The sequence below is a fragment of the Cuculus canorus genome, chromosome 3 (assembly GCF_017976375.1).
Source record: "Cuculus canorus isolate bCucCan1 chromosome 3, bCucCan1.pri, whole genome shotgun sequence".
Classification (NCBI taxonomy): Eukaryota; Metazoa; Chordata; class Aves; order Cuculiformes; family Cuculidae; genus Cuculus; species Cuculus canorus.
The window spans coordinates 81,073,788-81,091,747 of NC_071403.1; the positions used below are offsets into that span (position 1 = coordinate 81,073,788).

Consider the following 17,960-nt stretch of genomic DNA (forward strand, 5'->3'; position numbering starts at 1 on the left):
AGCCAAGATGCCGTTGGCCTTCTTGGCCCCCTGGGCACACTGCTGGCTCATGTTCAGTCGGCTGTCAACCAGCACCCCCAGGTCCTTCTCTTCCGTGCAGCTCTCCAGCCATTCTTCCCCCAGTCTGTAGCGCTGCATAGGGTTGTTGTGCCCCAAGTGCAGGACCCGGCATTTGGCCTTGTTAAACCTCATCCCATTGGTCTCGGCCCAGCAGTCCAGCCTGTTCAGATCCCTTTGCAGAGCCTCCCTACCCTCCAGCAGATTGACACTTCCTCCCAGCTTAGTGTCATCTGCAAACTTGCTGAGGGTGCACTCAATGCCTTCATCCAGGTCATTGATAAAGACATTGAACAGAGCTGGACCCAGTACTGAGCCCTGAGGAACTCCACTTGTGACTGGCCTCCAGTTGGAGTTAACTCCATTGACCACCACTCTCTGGGCCCGGCCATCCAACCAGTTTTCAACCCAGAAGAGTGTGCACCTGTCCAGGCCAGAGGCTGACAGTTTCTGAAGCAGAATGCTGTGAGAAACTATGTCAAAGGCTTTACTGAAGTCCAAGAAGACTACATCCACAGCCTTTCCCCCATCCAGTAGTAGAGTGATTTTGTCATAGAAGGTGATCAGGTTAGTTTGGCAAGATCTGCCTTTTGTAAACCCATGTTGACTGGGCCTGATCACCCGGTTCTCTTGCATGTGCTTCATGATAGCACTCAAGATTACCTGTTCCATGACTTTCCCCAGCACTGAGGTGAGACTGACAGGCGTGTAGTTCCCCGGATCCTCTCTGCAACCCTTCTTGTATATGGGCACAACATCAGCCAGCCTCCAGTCTAGTGGAACTTCCCCAGTCAGCCAGGACCTCTGGAAGATGATGGATAGGGGTTTGGAAAGGACATCCGCCAGCTCCTTCAATACTCTTGGGTGGAATATTGGGTGAATGCTATGAGCTGTAAAGCGGGCAAGCGTGTGCCTTGGTCAGAAATGCTAGTCCAGATCTAAGGACCTTATGTGGTCAAGGCAATGTTTGAAACCATCCCTTCTTGTTGGCCAAGCTGTTGCGCTGTGTAAGGGGAGCACATCTATGTTCTTCCACCTCTTATCGCACAGTGCCTTGGGGGATTCCTTTTAGCACCACAGATAACAGAAGAAATGGCAGAGTGACTCCACCAGCTCCATGGGGAGATGTAGTGCTGAAGATGACCAACAGCTCCCCACTTAAAATTACTCCCAAGAGAGAAAGGTCCAGGGGTTGAACTTGCTGTGTGTGTATATGGTGAAAAGTGCCCAACCTTGTGCTCTCAATGGGCCTGACGTGGATGGGAATGCGGTGATTTTCTGTCAGTGAGTGTTTATTGGTCAGAAAGGAAGAACTTGAAAGTAAGTAAATTTCAGTGAAGTCGTGGAGGCAGCAGTGTTTCTTCTATCTCTCTTTCACCTCAGAAACAGCTGTGCCTCTTGTTCTTTTTCTCATTTTGTGTGCCAGGGTAGTGGATTTGTTTTGGGCTTTGGATTTTGTGATGTATGTTTAGAAGGCAGAGAATTCAAGAATCAATTTAACCAAGTCTGAACACAAAAAGTTTGATAACCTTTTGGGAAGCTAGTGGCTAGTCTAGAAATACGTGTTCAGTTTAACCTGAGTATTTATTCCATTATTTAAGTGCCTTGCAATTGCTTCCTCATAACCTCTGTGAGGAGGGCATCACCTGCAAACAGCTAGAAGCCTGGTGGCTTTGGGATGGTTGGTGAGCTACAGCATTAATATAATAATCTTCAATGGCTTGTTAAAAAGAGTAGATGGGAAGATAACAAAATATTTTGAACTTGTGAAGAACAATTTTTGCTATTGTCAGGGAGACTTTTACCATGGACTTAAGGGTGTATGTGCTATTGTGTTTCTTGCTTATTGACATTGATTTTGATGCCCGATAATTGAATTGCGTGCTGCCAGGAGGAGACATGGAGAGAGTTTCTTCAAGAACTGTCTCTCTCTAGTAGGACTCAGCTTGTGAATAATATAATGGGACTTTTAGGGAAGCACAGCATTACCTTTGTTCAGCTCCCATTAATGTCATTGACAACTTTGCTATTTCTTCTGATGCATGTTTCTATGAAATCAACCTCACCAGTCCTCCATAGTTTTCCTTTGGGATGAGGAGACAAATCACTGTGTTTAATTCAATTTATTCTTAATTATAAAGGGAAAAAACAGAGAAGTTTTTTAACAGAGGAATTATGTATGACATCCCATCCCCTAGCTGTGATAACACCCTTTCTAAATTAGCACTAAATGTTCATTCTCATGCTGTAGAAAATGTCAGTCCTGGAGTTATCTGAGTGTCACTGATTTATCAGTACGCTATCAAAATCTCTGAAACTAGAGTGAGGTATATTCTGTAAATGACTGTGAATTCCTGAGTTTATATGCATATTTACTCTGAATCTATAGGACTCTAATTCATTAGCGTAACTTGTAATTGTTCCTGATCAGATTCAAATGTTTATCTTAATATTTTTTTTCTGACATGTTGTAAGGAAATTAGCCACATGTGTTTTTATTTTAAGTAACATTTTTAAATGTGGAATAAAAATAACCCAGAACTGCATAAAATTTTGCTCGAAGAAATATTCAATGCTTTCATGTTCAGAAAATGATAAAATGAAGTCTATGTTAAAGAGACATTTCATTATGATTATCTATTCCCAAAAGAAGATGTTGTTTAAGTCTGCATTTGAAATTTGTTTCAGCAAATGGCCTTTTCCCTTTGAAAACTTTCCCCAGATGTTGCCATGCAGTAGCACTAAATGATGCTTGTTTACAGAATTGGCTCAGTTTTTCAAAGTTTATTTTGCCAGCGCTGCATCACACAAACTTTGAAGACAGCGCTGTGACTTTTATTAGATCTACTGGTAATATTTAGAAGAATTAGATAAGCTTTCAGGCACACAGTTTGTTCTTCAGATTTGAAACTAGAAGAGCAGATTTCAAAGCTAAGTGGAAAATGAGGTTTTATAGTTTAATTAGCTGTGCATCAGTTAGACTGTATCCCTAAACTGCCTGCAGTGGCTACTGTAATATGACCATGAGAACAGAGCTCCACAGCATGCAGCAACAGTTCAAGCAATGCGAAAAAGAACATCCGACTAGGAGGGATGTGGAAATGGAAGTTGAACAAACATAGGTCAAAGCAATACACGACTATTCAGCCACAGTGAGTACTCAGAGCAGCGTGGAATTCTTTTTGTTGGACATATAAATAATTAGATATTGGGAGCAGCTAACCTGTGCAGCTGTTGTAATGTACACCCACTTTTGCTATGTCTCCTTGACATAGTTTTTGTGAAATTCTGTAGGACCCTTGATCCTGCTGTAAGTCCGCTGTGCTGCTGATGGCTCTTCAGCAAAGCTCTCCAGCGGGATTGATAGGAATCCCACTTGTAGCTGGGGATATGTCATGAACAAGTTTGCAAGACACTGTGAGTCACTTGGCATCATTTTGGGCAGTTTAAAATAGGAGTGAGCCAGGTCCTCAGCTGGTATAAATTGGTGTTACTATATTAAATTCAGATGTGCCTAATTGTAAGTGCTCAAGCAGTCACTGAAGCTTGCACAATCTATTGCTCTTGTGTGTGCTCACCCATAAAAGTGAGATTGCACAATCTAGCCCTACATGAATGTGTCTCTGTCTCAGCTGCTAATTGAAAACAAACATGGTAGGATTAATAATTAACTTCTCTGAAATTTCTGAATTATAAATTATTGGGGGGGTCTACCACTTGCATTAAGTTACTCTACTACAAGATTAATAAAGCCCAACAACGGTGACTGGAGGTCTCTAAACAGGGAAAAGCTGGAGTTAATGCAGGTTTTCTGTTGGGTTGGGTCTTTCCCCTTTTTTCCGGTTGCTATGGTTTTCATGCCTCGTGCGGTACAGAGGGCAGTTTCCAGCCCTGCATGGAGGAAATCAGTAGCAAAACTCCAGTCGACTTCAAGAGAGGAGAGCTGGGGCTATTTTGCTGCATGGGAAATGGGGCATTTTTCTGTCCAGCACTGAACTGTGTTTTCCCTACAGAATTCTGCCCACATTTTGAAATAAGGAAATAGGAAATGGTCTTTTCTCTCATTTGGGACGAAGTTGCTCTGTGTCCTCTTAATTAGTTGTTTGAAAGATGAATGCAAGTGTCCAGGGGTCAGGGGGTTCCAGGAGGTTTGGTATTCTTCAACCAGAGAAATTCTAAGAAATAGCACATTACGAATTCTCATTTATCCAAGCCCCGCTGAATGCTGCCTGCAGAGGCACTTACATGGATGCATACCCTGCTCTCGTCTGCTTAATTCAGAACATAGGTTATAGCATTTATCAAGCTATTACTTCTGCTGACCTTAACATACATTTAAAATATATTTATGGAACCTGGACCATTCCTTTCTGATATTGGATGGTGGCTGAGACTTTGGACTTTATTTCCCTGTGGCTTCCTTAATTACCACCTAGGAGAGAATCCCCCCAAATTAAATGATTGTGTTAAATAGGGATGTAAAGGATTATAGGGATAGGACTATAAATCCTGCTTTTTACGTTAGAGAGGTAGCACAGCAAAGAGGTAATAGTACAGCAACGCTATAAGATGGATGTTCACCTTTTTACAGCCATACCAGCTGGTCTTGTCAAAGTAGCATCACAAAGCTCCACTCTTCCTGTATTCTTCTTGGACTTTCCTTGCTAGGTCTCCAGACCTGCGAATAAATGATTAATTCTGCTTGTTCGTCCTTTTTTTCTTTTTTTTTTCTTCCTTTCTAAAGCTAAAATGCCAGACCGATCCAACCAAAAACACTTAGAAATTCACTCAGCATGAGGCTCAGTGTATTTAAGATCCATTTTTCTTCAGCTACTTTAATTTCTCTCGTGTGCTTGCTGTTAAAGCCTCTATTTTTAGTGCTTGTCAGTCCTTATTTTTACAACATGCTCTGCGTGTGCCTATAGCTTTTGAGGAACTTCTCAGAGAGGCCAGAGATCACTTTGGGGTGCAAGTGTTATTTGTTGTAGTACATAGAACCCATGGTCTCTGACCCTGAAAGTCACATTCTTATCTGATAACAGCAAACCTGGGCACATCTGTCCTTGCTGAGCACATGGTCCTTAAATCGGAAGCACCGTGGCCTCTGTGCTCATCTCTGCAAGTTTGCTCTGTGCTGTTTCTGCTATTGGACTTCCCTTGCCCTGCCTAGGCTTCCTTTTGCTTGATGCTTACGGAATATGCTGGCTCTCAGCCCTAGTTTTCTTTTCAGTTTCTAAGCTTTTGTGTAAGGTTGTCTGGTCTCCTCCTCCCCATAATTATGTCGTGACTCTTCTGTTTCCCGCCTTAGTTCTTGCTGTAACTGTGATAAATGGGAATGTAGCTGTGCCAGTAATGAAATTCACTTCTGCCAATTTCTGAATGGCTGCATGGATTAACTCAAAAGATAAGCTCTTCAATGTGCCGATTCTCTATTTTATTTAAAGTTGTACCTGCTTCCATACCTGCACACGTAGCTGTTCAATAGTGCCTCTTTACTCTTTTCTGTTCTATTATATGTTTATATATTTTAAATGTGTTAGGCAGAAAGTTTGCCTTCCACTGCTGATATAGCCCCGGTGATGTAATTGGTACTGCTATGTTTCACAAGAGCAGCTTGAGAGAGTGAGAGAGTCATTCTCTTCTCTGAACACTTCTTTAAAAGAAAAGGGTGATATTCTATTTTAATTGACAGATAATTTATAGTGTCTGCACTATCATGCTGCATTTTAACACGCAAATGGGGCATGGGCTATATTTCAGAAGGACTAAAATACATGAAGTCATTTGTACTACTTCAGCATCACTGGAACTCAAGACAGATATATATTCCACTGAGAAAGGAATGATATGAATGTGGGAATGTTATTGTAAAACCCAGAGACAGATCTGTGCCTGGTGGAAATCATCATTGCTTTTTCACCATTGCAACCATATCACCCTGATGAGGAGCTTGCTCCATCCAGGCCATAGAGAGCTACTCCATGGAGAGCTACTGCTCATTGTCCTCTGGAATTTCTAGATATTCCTTATGGAATTTTCTCATTGAATAGTGAGAGACTGCCTGGACTTCGATGCGTTAAGGGCTTTTCTGCAATCAGTATTGAGCTTTGCCCTAACTCTGGGCAGCACTTGAGCTTGTGTCAGGCAGGATAAGGATCAATGTAGTTAAATCTGTAAGTAAGATCAGCTTCAAACTGAGTGTGAACATTGGATTCACAAAACATCAGCTGCATCTGAGCTGGAACAGGGGCAGGTGTAGTCAAGCTTTAGTGTAGTAGGAGGTTTATGAAATATCACCTTTTACAACCTTACCTGTATTTCTTCCTAATCCCTGAAATTTTGACCCCCTTATCTGTCTCAGGCACATATAAGAGAAAAATAAAGTTCTATGAAGTCCAAGTTTCCCCTAAAAAGGCTGGATGAAGAGGGGAAAAAAATGCTTCTGCAAGTTGAATGATACTATGACAGAAGATAATTGGGATTCATATGGGGAATAGAAGGGGATGTGATGAATGTACAGTCGCATGAAAATTTCTTGGTAGAGCCTATGTCTTAGTAGACAATAAAGGTCTACAAGAGCTGTGCTGGAGTGGGTCCCTTAAAATGGAAAAGTAAGGATATAGAGTAATCTATGGTGAAATAACACGTTCAAGGATTATTTTTTTTTTCTCCATGAATTAAAAAAGAATTGGCTTTGTCCAGCACAGAGATTTTAAATTTTCTGCACAGTGTTTGCAGTTACTACTGGAAGGTTGAAATGCTGGTGTAGCTGTAATTGCAGTGTTGTTACAGTCCTGCTGAAGTACTTTTAGACTATATTTAGTATGTAATTGAGCCATGCTAACATGGGCCATTAGTCCAAATGCTAGCGTAAATGAGGCAGACAGTACTAAGATGTGTTTCAAGATTGTCAGGTCGTGGTAAAGCAGGTCAGATGTTCTTGCTGTGTCTCACGGGACAGTTGGTGTTGCTCCTGGCAGAGCACGCATAATGCCACATGGATGTGCGTTTCTTGGAAAGGAGACAGCAGCTAGGAATCATACTGCTCCAGCGTCCAGCATCCTTCCTCCTTCCAAACATTCTGTGCCCATAAATGTTAAGGCATTTAAGAAAGAAGCAACATGGCAACATCTGAAATGCCCTGTTGCAGGATGAAATTGGGGAAAATGATATTGGCTGAAGGTTATGATTTTCTGGACATTTGCAAAAAGGCAAATACTTGTGCTGATCCTGGAGGGGTGGGTACACTCCACTGGGCTAGCACTGGCAAGTGCATCCAGGATGCTGTAGGCTCAGTTCAGTCCCTCTTCTTCCTGTGATGCCAGGAACCAGAAGGGTGCGTGGAGACCCACGAGGTTATTGGTGAATGGAGATTCTTCATGTTGTGTGTGCATGGGGCAGGACAGGAATTTGCTTAACATAAGCTGTCAGCACGTACCAGTTTTGTTCCCAGTACAGCATGTGTTTTGTAACCCACAACTCGAGAGTAATGTATGAACTATGAAATGCTTGTCAAAAGTACATGGTTTTTATTGAGCAGTAGTCACCAAAACTGTAGGAACCTGTTATCATTCTAGATATAGCACTCCTTGGGGTTTATGTGCACTTTTCAAAATGTTCTGGCAGTAATAAAGTGGGTTTTCTATTGCAGAGGCAGAGTTTCTTGTTTGTAATGTCACCTTTTTCACACTGTGACTAGCATCAAGAAACTAAAATTGTATTTAAAAAAAAGCACAGCAGCTGGTGTTTAGTGATCCAAGAAATAAGCTTGACTCATACAGCTTCTCTATATTCTATATATCGTGAGATATGCACATTTTTAAGGCAATCATGTTTCTGAGATCTTAGTATTGCTGTTAGAATAGCTTAAGTGCAACAGAACACTCCTTGAGACTGCTCTCAGTTTGGGCAGGTGTCATTGCAAACAGGCAAACCCCTGACAGATGTGGGAAGTGGGACACTGTTTACAAAACAAGGCTTTTTGACTAATGTTATAATTATCTGTCTTGCATTTTTTCCTTCTAGGAGACTGAGCTGCTAGATATCAGCCTTGTTAAAGATGCCAGATGCGGAAAACATGCCAGAGCTCCCAAGGTAGGAATTTTTGCTGTGTGCTTACATGTTACTTTGATGACCTAGCTGAAAAAGAGTAGAAGGTGTATGCAAGAGTTCTTTTAAAAAAAAAAAAAAAAAAGTTCCATTACCTAATAATTAGTATTTTGTCTTTTAGTATGGTTTCTGATGAGATTGTTGAGCCATTGTGATTTGGTTCTGTCTGTAAAACATTACTGGAAGCTCTGTTGCCGGTGAGGAATCCTGGTTTGTCATGGTAAACTTACACAAGGTCTTGGCTTCCTTGATGGAAAGGAGCTGATAGTTGTTTACGTTCATGTTGTATTTTGTGCTGCTGATTTTCCTCTTTTCATTGCTTCTTAGGGCCAGAAAAATGTCTTTTTTTTTTCAAATTGTCATTAGAGAGGTCAGGATATCGGTTCCCTTAGGTCTGCTCTGATGTATTGCATACTCCTTTGCTGTCTCTGAAGACAGTAGGTTGTAGATATATGTTCTCTGGTGTTTTCGTTTGGGCAGACGCTACACACCAGAATAAAAAACAAAGCACTCAGCTCTGAAAGCAAGAAAATGCCTCAGGGAATTGCAGGACTGACAGGAAAAAAAGGAAATATCCTTAGAGGCCTGAAAGCTTGGCCTTGGCTGCTGCTACACTGCAGTTAAACCAGTGGGGTTGAAGCAACCCAGAAGAATGATTCTCCTACCCTCATCTCTGTGAAGGAAGGTGGCTGGGTCTGGATGGCTGTGGCTTCCCTGGAGCCTCCCGCTGGGCTACTTCTTCCTTGCACCCAGCCCTGGGTCAGATCCTGGCCCTGCAGGCTCTTCTCCCCCTTGCGGGTAGGCATTAGGAACAGGAAAGGTTGTTTCTCTGTGCCAGAATGTGATTGTAGTTATCTCTGAACAGACTATTCAAATTTGGTTTTCAAAGCTTTCCATGTAGTGCTGGCAGCATTTTAAAGGCTGAGTTATAATTGAAATGCAACAGAAGTACTTTATGACATCCGCATTAATACCAAATGAGTTCAACATGATTAATGGTTCCGTGATGAATAGCAAGAAAGTATTAACAATGGCTAGAACGTCATTTTAAAATGCTACCCGCTTTACAGAGGACATTCATGTTCTTCTAACAAAATGTTTTTAGCTAAAATTTATGCATAACTATTGCCTCGGTGACTTTTATTTATTAGGTTACATAAAGGCTGGTTTTGTTACAACATGTCATAGATTTGACAGCAGTGGCATTAAATGAAGGGTATGAGAAACTCCTGACTTTTCAGGTGGTGAAATGCACCACCTGTGTGAATGAATTTGCTTTTTGTCATCGATTTGTGTGTGAGCATAAGAAAATGGCACTGGGGTGGCTGTTGATTCGTGTGAAATGGAACCTTCATTTTCGGGCCAGTCGTGCTAGTTTTGCTTTGATCCATGTTGTGGGCTGAGCAAAGGAGTGTTGACTGCAGGTGAGCGAGCATTACAGAAGCTCTGTTTGTGTCACATCTACAGAAGATCTAAAGCTCACATAGCAGCAGGAAGGCTTGGCTCTAAGTCAAGCAATAGCAGCTTGTGATTGCATGGAGATTTCAAGTAAAAACCCTGGAATATTTGCCTAAGGGAGCAGCACCGTGTATTCGCGATACTTGCCAAAATTCCCAGCTTTTCAGAGGCTCGCTCTTCCCGGTGGAAGCAACCCTTATGCTCAGGTGAGCATCAATAATGAGCTGTGGTTAGGGGTAGTTCTCGTGAGGGAAAACAAGCTGCCTTCAGGTTGGTGTACAAAGAAGTCATTCCCAGTCTGCTCGTTGTATGGTAAAAGCATGATGCTCGTTATGATTATGTTGTGATGAGTCTGAGCTGCATCCAGCAGGATATCTCTGGTTTGCTCCACTGGTTAGCATAGCCTGCATAGCCTGCATAGCCTCTTGCCCTGTGTGTAACACAGCGTATGGTCTAAGCTGCAGACATGGAACAGAGTTTAGCTGTCTCAGCAACAAATACTTTGTACTGCTGTGGTACCACTTAACACAGGTTTATTATCTATTCCAAAAGTCAATCTCTCATGATCTGGTGGGATCATCATTGATTGGGGAACTTTTTTCCTGTGGTGGCCTTGTCAGATAGAAAGGACAACATGCTGTTGTGCATTGACACATCTTTCACTGTAAAACAAGAGATTTTAGGTGATTTTCTCTTCATTCCCCAGCCATCTCACCCTCTGTCCATAGTCTTGGACAATTTTTATGCTATGTTAGGGAACTTCTACCCCTTTATGCAGATTTTAAAACCTATTTTTAGAATTCTAAGAGTGGATTTCATCTGTGGGTTGTTGTTGAAAATTTGAGAAGTTAATGGGAATCTTTAAACCTCATTTAGTTTATTTCTGAACTAGTGCTACCTTTTGATAGAAATAAGTGTCATCTTTAATAAGCCTTGACTTTTCTGTTAAATATACAAAATGTAATTAATTTTGATTTTTATAGGAAACTGAATTTCAGTGTGATTAATGACACCCATAGTAAGCTACCCAGGCCTGTTAGGTGTGCTGCTACAGAAGGCCATCAGCAAGTAATGATTTTAGAGGATATAAGCAGTCATAGTTACCAAAAACACTCTTTCTTCCCCATCACTATCTGGAATACGCACTTCTTTCCCATATGCTGCCATATCCACCAGCAGGGATGTTTCTTTGGTAACTTAATTAATCTGCCAAGCTCTTGGTCTTTTTGATGTCCAGAAAGAAGGTCTGTTCTCATGCTGCACTCAGTGTCCCTTCTGTACAGCTATTGGCATTCTTAATTTCTGAAAAACAAAAAAAGAAACAGAAATGTTTTTTCAGTTAGTTTCTCGTTCAGCCTTGCTGGTTGACATTGACTTTTCACAATATTTTTCCATAAGTGTGTGTGTATGTATATATAAGTTATTCTCGAGTGTTTGTTTTTGCATCTTCTAGTCATTGTCACGGCGAGGGGAAAAGAAAGCTTTTTCATTCCAGAGAAGTTCTCATCAATGAAGGATAAACAACTAAATGCTTTGCTTCTTATTTAGAAGGCATTTTACTTTCTGTTTTATCTTATTTCACTGAGTCATTAAATTTGTTGAAAATCTGTTAACATTTTGCCCCGGTAATTAAATCCAGGCCGTGGATTGTCTACTGTAATGCTTTGTCTGAGTGGACAGAGTCTGTGCTCTGGAGAGAGACAATATTAGGCATGCTCGTGTTTTTTATTCCTCCCTAGGCTGTAGTGCGTGCAAAACAAGGATGATAGTGGCCTTCAAAAATGAGACACATTAATGTACTTATGGTATCGTAAACTATTTGTAGGCTCAGAGCTTTTTGTTTCAGGGTTCATCATCTAGGAGACCTGGTTCCTTTATCCATTTTTTATTATATTTAGCCCCAAAAGTTCCTCTGAAGGCACAAAATTCAGTTTTCATCCTACCGTTGGCATGTTAAGGCAGCATGAGGAATGAGCTAGTACCTATGTTGTAGCTATGCAAGTGGTCAGCTCTGCTTGGTGCTTTGACTGCAAAACCTCTTCTCCAGCTTCTGGTTTGTGATGACTATTAGAGTCTCTTGAAACCTCTCTCCTGTTCTTGCTGTTCCCTGGAGCCTTAGGAGCAGGGCAATAACACTGTTCCTGGCCATGACAGCAGTATATGAGAGTAGCTCATAAAGGCACCCGCAAAAGAAAGGCCTTCCTGAGCAGATCTCAGGAATAGTTATCCATAAGACTGATGCCAAGTAGCGTAGCCCAGGAGTAGACCACAGTCCTAGCACCAAGGTCATAGTCTTATCAGCTGATGGCAATTATCTGTGCTCTCACACTTCTGGGTACTGTAATGAATTTGTGGCTGCCCCTGAGAAATCGTGTTACCATGTGGATGGTGTGAAGCCTACAGCCTCACCTCATCTCCCCTGTGTCTAAGAATGGCTTTGTGTTTATCCTTCTAGGAAACTCAAAACATGTTTTCATCCATGGCAGTGTCCACCATTTCTACCAAATAAACAACGTTAAGGGGGTTAGGTAGACCGTATAGGTCTTAGGCAGAGAACCGGAATGATTTTACAGCAAGGGAAGTGGGGGACAACAGTTGAGGATAGATTAAACAAAGTGTTTAGGAGTCCGAAAATAAGCCTGTATGTCTTTCATAAGAACTTAGATATATTTTTTTTAATGAAATAGAAGAGAGATCTTCAATGTGTACCAAAACACTTGATGCCTGGGGGACGAGAAGATAGTCCTTCAACTCAAAATCAATAAGTAGTACACTCAAATGACCCCTGTGTTACTGAGAAGCTTCAGCATCACCACCTTTTTCCGCATTCTGTCAGGGATGAGTCCTGTCTTCAGCTGCTATTTTCAGAAATGATAACAGAGTTTTGCATCTCAATACAATATACATGCAAAGGCTTATTCTATGGAATGAGGGCAAATCTTAGGCAGCACAGAGAACTGCAGCAGATTAAATGAGAAAAAAAAATGAAAGTAACATTCTGAAGAGAACAAGAAAAGACTTATTAATTGTGTATGTTAAGAAAAAGTGCCTGAATTCAAAATACAATGAAATTTATACAGAAGTGAGGGAATTATAAGATTATTATCTGGACTATGCCTTTTTAATAAGCATTAGAATTATTTAGGAAGGGAGCAAGAGAAATTTTGAGAACAGGAGATTAATATGCAGTTAATTTTTTCCTTCAGAAGACGTGACTGCCCATAAATTCAGCACAGGCTTTTTGAAGCGTGGCAAGCCTTTTCTCGCAGCTTTCAGGGGCTCAGAGCTGCTGCTGGTATCAGAAGGGTGCAGCATCAGGATGCTCAAGGCTCACATTGGTCATATTCTGAAATGCTGAAGGAATGTGAAAATCATTAGTTGTGATGAAGTAATTATTTAATTCCTTCAATTCACATATTACCTGGCAGCACACTCTCGAGCTTTGTTTTGATGTGCAGACTAACAAAGAGATGTGTTCTTTCTTTTAAAGGTTAGCAAAGAGGTCTGCAAAACAAAATAACACAATGACCAGTGAAGAGAAATGTGATTTTGTACAATGAGGCATCGAAATAGCTCTGAAAATTCACATACCTTCTGTGAAGCATGGAAGAGCCACTCAAAAGAGTGTTCATATTCTTAATAGGGAGCCATAGCCAAAAATGTCATGCAGCAGTACGTATTGGTGAAAGATTAGGTGATGAAAATTTGGCAGCTGCAAGCATGCTTGCAGGACTAGGAAAGTCACACGTTTTACCATCTTGTATTTTCTTTAGCCAATAACAGTTTCTATGGTAACTAAAATCTTAATGCAACTTTATAAGTTTTCTTAGTAGCAAGAAGAAATATCAGGATGAGTTGGCAGGAATAGGGAAATAACCCCATGGCAAATGTTCATACTGAAAACTTTTGATGCATTTGATCAGTCTGTCTTCTCTCAGATACCATAAATCATTCAGCAGGAAATGAATTTCTTTAAATGACATATGCTATGGAACCTGTAGGAGATTAAATTATAAATGATAGAATCACTGTAATGCCAAAATGTTTACAAAGCATAGTCCCCAATTTTAAAAACACTTGCAGTTCCTCTGCCTCAAATTTTCTCACTTTAAAAAGAAAGATCTACAGAGAAAAATAATTAAGCTTTCTTAATGTCAGAAATTTGCCAAGACCTCAACTACTATTAATATCATTACCAGCCTCTGCATTTCTTTTTGTTTTCTTGAAGTGCTCAAGTAGAGTGTGATGATTTCAGGAGTATCTCAGCTGTAGTTTAAAACCTACATGCTTCTTTCTCACTACAGAGGGTTTGCTAGTTTCTAAGGCATCTGTAGAGAAAAATCAACATTTTATGAACTAGATAGTCTCGGAAACTAAAAGGAAAACTAATAAGGAAAGTCCAGATAATTATTTAACTGGAAATCTAGTGATTTTCAGGGAAATGAGGATGTGCAGGTCTATTTGACTTGTCAGAGCTATCAAGACTTCTGTATTCTGTGGCTGCTTCTGCACCCCATTGCACTGACTAAGAATCAGTAGAATTTTACTGACATTTGGGTAAAATATATACAGGAAAGCAGAAAGTAAGACTGCTGTAGTTAACAACAATTGTGTTGTTGATAATCTATTTCCTAATTTTTTAACTTACTTCCTGTAATTACCAATACAGGTAAAGATTTTTTGCAAGTCCACTCAAAGCACACATATGCAAATAAACAAATCTCAGATAAAGCTTGGTTGATTTGCCTCCCAGTAAGGCTATGACTTCTAATATATGAGTCCAGTTACAAGACCGTGTCAAAATGAACCTAATTCAGTCACTTGATTTCCTTATGGTATCTGAAGTTACATTTTTGCTGGCAGCCCGTGATTTTATGGTCAGATTGTTTGTTTTTCTTTTATCAGGAAAACAAAAGAGGCCTCTATCACTTCTGAAATAATTGAAAGATGAGCGGTTATTCATTTCTTCATGATAAAGTCTGTGCTGGCGCAATTATATTGTGTTTAATAACCACCCTGATTAGACTGCATGTGAGAAATAGCAGATAGATTTTTTTTTTTCTGCCTTTTTTTTTTTTTTTGGTACACTTGATAAATTCCCTGAAAAAAGCTGCCTGCATGGGAGAGCAACAAACCTGCCCTTTGCAGCAGCGACTTCTGTCGCTCTGCCTCTCAAATGCTGCTGTTGCTGTTATTTTTATCTGCTGATAAATGCACGTTGCTTTCCCTTCAACAACCTTGATGCTAAATTAGAAACTCTAATGTGAATTATGCCTAAGCAATGTTCTATTTCTGCCAAAAAGAAATAAAATGGAATATGCATGCAGATCACCTTCTTTTCACTCATCTTAGGGATAACAGTGACATCCTCAAACATCACCCCCAATTTGTTTGTTCTTCTACATCACTGCTTTTTTTCATAATAGTGATTAAATTACATAAACATTTTCTCTAGGTTGACTTTGTTTTATTAAGGAAGGTTAAGATTAACTTCTTTGGATGATATTTGAGCAGCGTTCATGCAGTCACAGTTGTATGGGAAATGCCAGTGAAATGCTGCAGAGATTGTGGGAGCTGTGCTCACTGGAAGAGCAAAGGTGTTTGGACTTGGACCCTCCTTGGGGGGATAAGTCTTGCTCTGCCCTTCTCTGCTCACTTCCCTGCAGCTTGGCATCACCTCTCTTCACCTGGCTGAACAGGCTCCTAGTGGCACCCAGCATCTTTCGCTCTGCCACATCTTCCCCACCAGTGGAGACTTATTTCGGAAAAGGGCAGATTCCTGTGAAGTCGTGTGCTGGTTCAGGAAAGAAGGCAAGTTTCTGTATGACTATGATGTTTTTGGAGTTGTTGGGGTTTGGGGGTTTTTTTGATTGTTCTTTTTGGGGTTTTTTTTTTGTTTTTTTGGGTTTTTGTTTTTTGTTTTTGTTTTTTTTTTTTTTTTTAGGGGTGGAGTGTTATATCTAATGGAAGTTAACCTCTTTGGGAAGGAGTCTCATGTCCAGAGACAAAGCTGTCAGTGCTGATGTCCAGGGAGCATGGAGAACAGGACTTCACTTCTCCATCACCTGGAGAAATGTCACCATCAGACACATTATTCATGCTACTCTGGAAGCAAAGCAAAGCTGTGTGAAAGCGGAGATGGAGCTTGGGGCATTAAGCAGCAGCACAGTAGCCATTTTCTTTCTGCTTCATCAGGTCACAAGTCCTGTCTCACAGTGGCTTGGAGTGGATGAGCATGAGCACGTTTTGCACCTGCGCTCTGCAGCCAGCAGAGATTCCTCGCCTGCCATGGGGTGCGGTTCACTTGGCTGCTCATGCCTGGGGCCGAGGCCACCTTTGAGACAATCAGCATCCCAGTCCACCACCAGAATGGTCCAAATTGGTAAAGGTGATTTTATTTACAACCCACTAATCCTTAGGGAACTGGGGCCTTTTCAGATGCTTGTTGTCAACTGTAAAACTTAGCTTTGTCTGGGTAGTATGTTGGATTCGCTGTTTTCTAATATCCAGGGTATGGTACAAAGCACAGGGGGTTGTCCAGGGCTTTGACTACTAATCATTGCCAAAAAGATTTACTTACTTTTTGACTGCTTGCTGGTGGTTTGTTAGCTTTCTTTGCTGCTTGGGTTTATGTTTTTCTTAGTTATATTTATAAAATGTACATAATCTTTTTGTTTGAATACTTTCATGCCCAAGTATGCAGTGCAAAGTATGTAACAAGAAATTCTGTATTTTGAGAAGCACAAAGGCATTTTATAAATGTGATTTTAAAACTTGACATTTAATTTGAAAAGGTAGACACTGCTCAATTAAATGTGATATTTGAGTTGCTAAGAATGCCAGAGATTATCAGTAAAGCTGTGCTTTAAATGCTGCTGCTGAAGATGCTTTTTAATAAACCTGCATAGATCATCTTTTTTTCCCCATATGATTTTGAAGAGAGATTGACAGACAGCTCTGTGTGCTCTCAGGCACATATAATACTCCAAAACTATTTTAAATCCATACATAAGCCACTCTCATGAGCTTTCAGACTGCAGTGGTGAGGGATTGAAGTAGCACACGGGAAGGCATGGACTCATCGCTTAACTGAGCATGTGCTTCATGCAAGCATGAAGTTCAGTGCTACGGTAATATTTCCTGTGATAGCATAGTTGATTATAATCACCTCTGCACTGTTTAAGCTTGAAGGCTTAAATTCTTCTTCTTGCCTTTCCGTGCTGCAAGACGAGGCATGCAGAAGGAGAGATTTGTTGCAAAGCATCGTCCCTCAGCTGATGGGTACCACTTCTGGTGAGCCCCGTAATTGCTACCATTGACAGCCATCGCCTGTATGCTTAGGTGCAGTGGTGATGTTCTGTTACTGGCTCACCTCAGTGACAAGGTTATATCCAGTGTTGGAGTGCTTTGACAACATTTGTGTTTCTAATCAGTAATGCAGGACATGAATGTCTTATTCCTGCCCTCAGAACTAATAATGCTGATGAGATGAGAATTCAGCCTGGATAGCATGTCCAGCTGCAGCTATCGCAAACCCACTGTCAGTCGTGATAAAGCTCACTTGGATCCAAAAAAATTACATTTTTACTGGGGCTGGCACAAAATTTAAAAAATTGTTAGGACAATATTAAGTTATTTTGGAGGTGCTTTAAGTGATGCTAAGACATTAATATTGCCTATCAATATCCAATGTTATCTGTTATCTTGTACTCCCTGTGTGTTCATATTCATAACATTACCTTTTGACTCCGAGGACATCTTACAGCAGTCTTCCAATACCTGAAGGGGGCTACAAGAAAGCTGGGGAGGGACTGTTCACAAAGGCTTGTAGTGATAGGATGAGGGGCAACGGGTACAAACTGGAGAGGGGCAGATTTAGACTAGACATAAGGAAGAATTTCTTCACAATGAGAGTGGTGAGACACACAGATTGCCCAGGGAAGTTGTGGATGCCCCATTCCTGGAGGTGTTCAAGGACAGGTTAGATGTGGCCTTGGGCAGCCTGATCTGGTGGGACGTGTCCCTGCCCATGGCAGGGGGGGTTGGAACTGGGTGATCTTTAAGGTCCCTTCCAACCTAAACCATTCTATGATTCTATGACTTGCACTAAGATCATAAAGACTTAGGAGAGTGGTCGGCATCGGTAGGTCACTACCCATGTTGGGTGAGGCCACCTGTGTGCTGTGGTAGATGTCAAACCCTGCCTGGAAACCCTCAGGCAAATGGCAGGAACTAAGCAATTTGTAATTGAGTTTAGATAAGTATAAACTGTTCTTGGTCAGAGCTTGTAACTCAAGAGATTTATTTTTGAGATTTATAGGAGTCGTAAAAAAAGA

At 41.0% G+C, this 17,960-nt stretch overlaps 1 protein-coding gene across 2 annotated transcripts in view; it reads left to right on the forward strand.

Annotated features, from left to right (window-relative positions):
* PLCB1 (phospholipase C beta 1) overlaps window positions 1-17,960 on the forward strand; it is a 411,218-nt gene that overhangs the window by 105,562 nt on the left and 287,696 nt on the right. For both annotated transcript variants that reach the window (XM_009556561.2, XM_054062286.1), the window contains exon 3: window positions 8,083-8,151. In XM_009556561.2, coding sequence (XP_009554856.1) covers window positions 8,083-8,151 — 69 coding nt within the window. The remainder of the gene's footprint in view (window positions 1-8,082; window positions 8,152-17,960) is intronic.